The 1,511-nt window shown below is 70.4% G+C and overlaps 1 protein-coding gene across 1 annotated transcript in view; it reads left to right on the forward strand.

Moving 5' to 3' along the window:
• Positions 1-1,511, forward strand: part of TNRC6C (trinucleotide repeat containing 6C) — a 22,290-nt gene that overhangs the window by 13,025 nt on the left and 7,754 nt on the right. The window contains 2 exon segments of the mRNA XM_012733008.1: positions 5-70; positions 1,015-1,291. Coding sequence (XP_012588462.1) covers positions 5-70; positions 1,015-1,291 — 343 coding nt within the window.

A 1,511-nucleotide genomic window follows, 5' to 3' on the forward strand; every position in this document is an offset into this window, starting at 1 on the left:
CCCGGCCTCCCCGACCTGCAGACCAAAGAGCAGCAGTCTTCACCCAGCACCTTTGCTCCCTACCCTCTCGGTGAGCCAAGCGGCTGCCCACTGGGGGCACCACGGGCCGAGGGCGGGGTGGCCGGGGCTGCCCAGCTGCGGCCATCAGAGCAGCGCTCGGGCGTCCTGGGGAGGCAGCAGCCGCCAGCCTGCAGAGCCCACCCAGTCGCGGGGAGAGCCCCGCTGCCCACGTCCAGCGGAGCCCCTGGCCGGCTCCATTTCTCACCGACTCCTGCCTGGCGGGGACACCCCGGCCTTGGCCACAGGGGCAGAGTGGGCTGGTCATGCTGGAGGTGGTTTGGATCGAAGCACCAGGCACTTCTCAAAAGCAGTGATGGGCTACACTACAGCTCGCGTAGTGGGGATCAACCCAACAGCAGGGCGCAGGCCCCCCTAACCTACAGGACCCCTTGCCTGTGACCCAGGGGCCGCAGCCGGTCAGAGCGCTGGGCTGCAGGGCGGAGCCGCACAGGAGGGCTGGCCAGGAAGCCCACCGGGTGTGGAGTCCCGTGAGCGCCGGGCGGGCCTCGGCGCCATCTCTGGGGCCAAGGAAGGAGGAGGCCCGGCCGGGGCCCGGGAAGGTCTGCCTGGCCCGTGACCACATAGGCCCGCCGGGGGTCTGCTGGGGCGGCCTCCCGGCCCATCTGGGGGTGCTTTCCACCACTGCCCAACCCCCCGCCTAGCCAGGGGTGCGTCCTGAGAAGTGCACTCGGGGGCGGCCGCTGGGCAGACTCCGGCGTGAGCTGCGGCGCCCCAAAAGCCTGGTTGGCTCTGGTGTGTTTGCCTGAAGTACCCTGAGCCGGAAAAGGTTTCCTAGTCGTTGGGACTCCTCTGGCCTCTTGTTGAGAGGCCCCGGGACTGAGCTTGGCCGAGATGCGGGACCCTGAAGGGAAGTGCCCTGGGGCTCGCTCACCTCAGGGCACTGCCGCCGCCGCCCTCAGGCGGGCGCAGCCCACTGACGCGCCTTTGTTGCAGCTGGGCTGAACCCGAACCTGAATGTCGGCGGCGTGGACATGACCGGCGGCCTGTCGGCCAAGGACCCGTCTCCGTCCCAGTCTCGCCTCCCCCAGTGGACACACCCCAGCCCCATGGATAACTTGCCCGGTGCTGCTTCTCCTCTCGATCAGAACCCCAGCAAGCACGGTAGGTGCGGGCTGGGCGCCGGGTGCCCCTCCACGCACCCCTGCCCTCGGGGCTCCCCGGGTTGAGTGCAACATGCAGCGGCCCCAGGGGACCCCGGCGGCGCCGGGCTGTGAACCACCCTTGGCCCTGCGGCGCGAGGCCGGCAGGTCTGCGCACTTCAGCAAGAGCCGGACTGTGGGAGAGCCGTTCTCAAGAAAGGGGCGCGCACAGTAGCGAGTGAGCGTGTAGGGGGAGGGGACCTCGGACGCGGTGGCCAGCGTGGGCCCGCGCAGCGTCTCAGCAGCAAGGGGCGCTTCGCCGCAGCGAGGGAGCTGCCTGAGCCCCGACCG

Source organism: Condylura cristata, unplaced genomic scaffold (genome assembly GCF_000260355.1).
Source record: "Condylura cristata isolate star-nosed mole 26May11 unplaced genomic scaffold, ConCri1.0 scaffold00038, whole genome shotgun sequence".
NCBI lineage: Eukaryota > Metazoa > Chordata > Mammalia > Eulipotyphla > Talpidae > Condylura > Condylura cristata.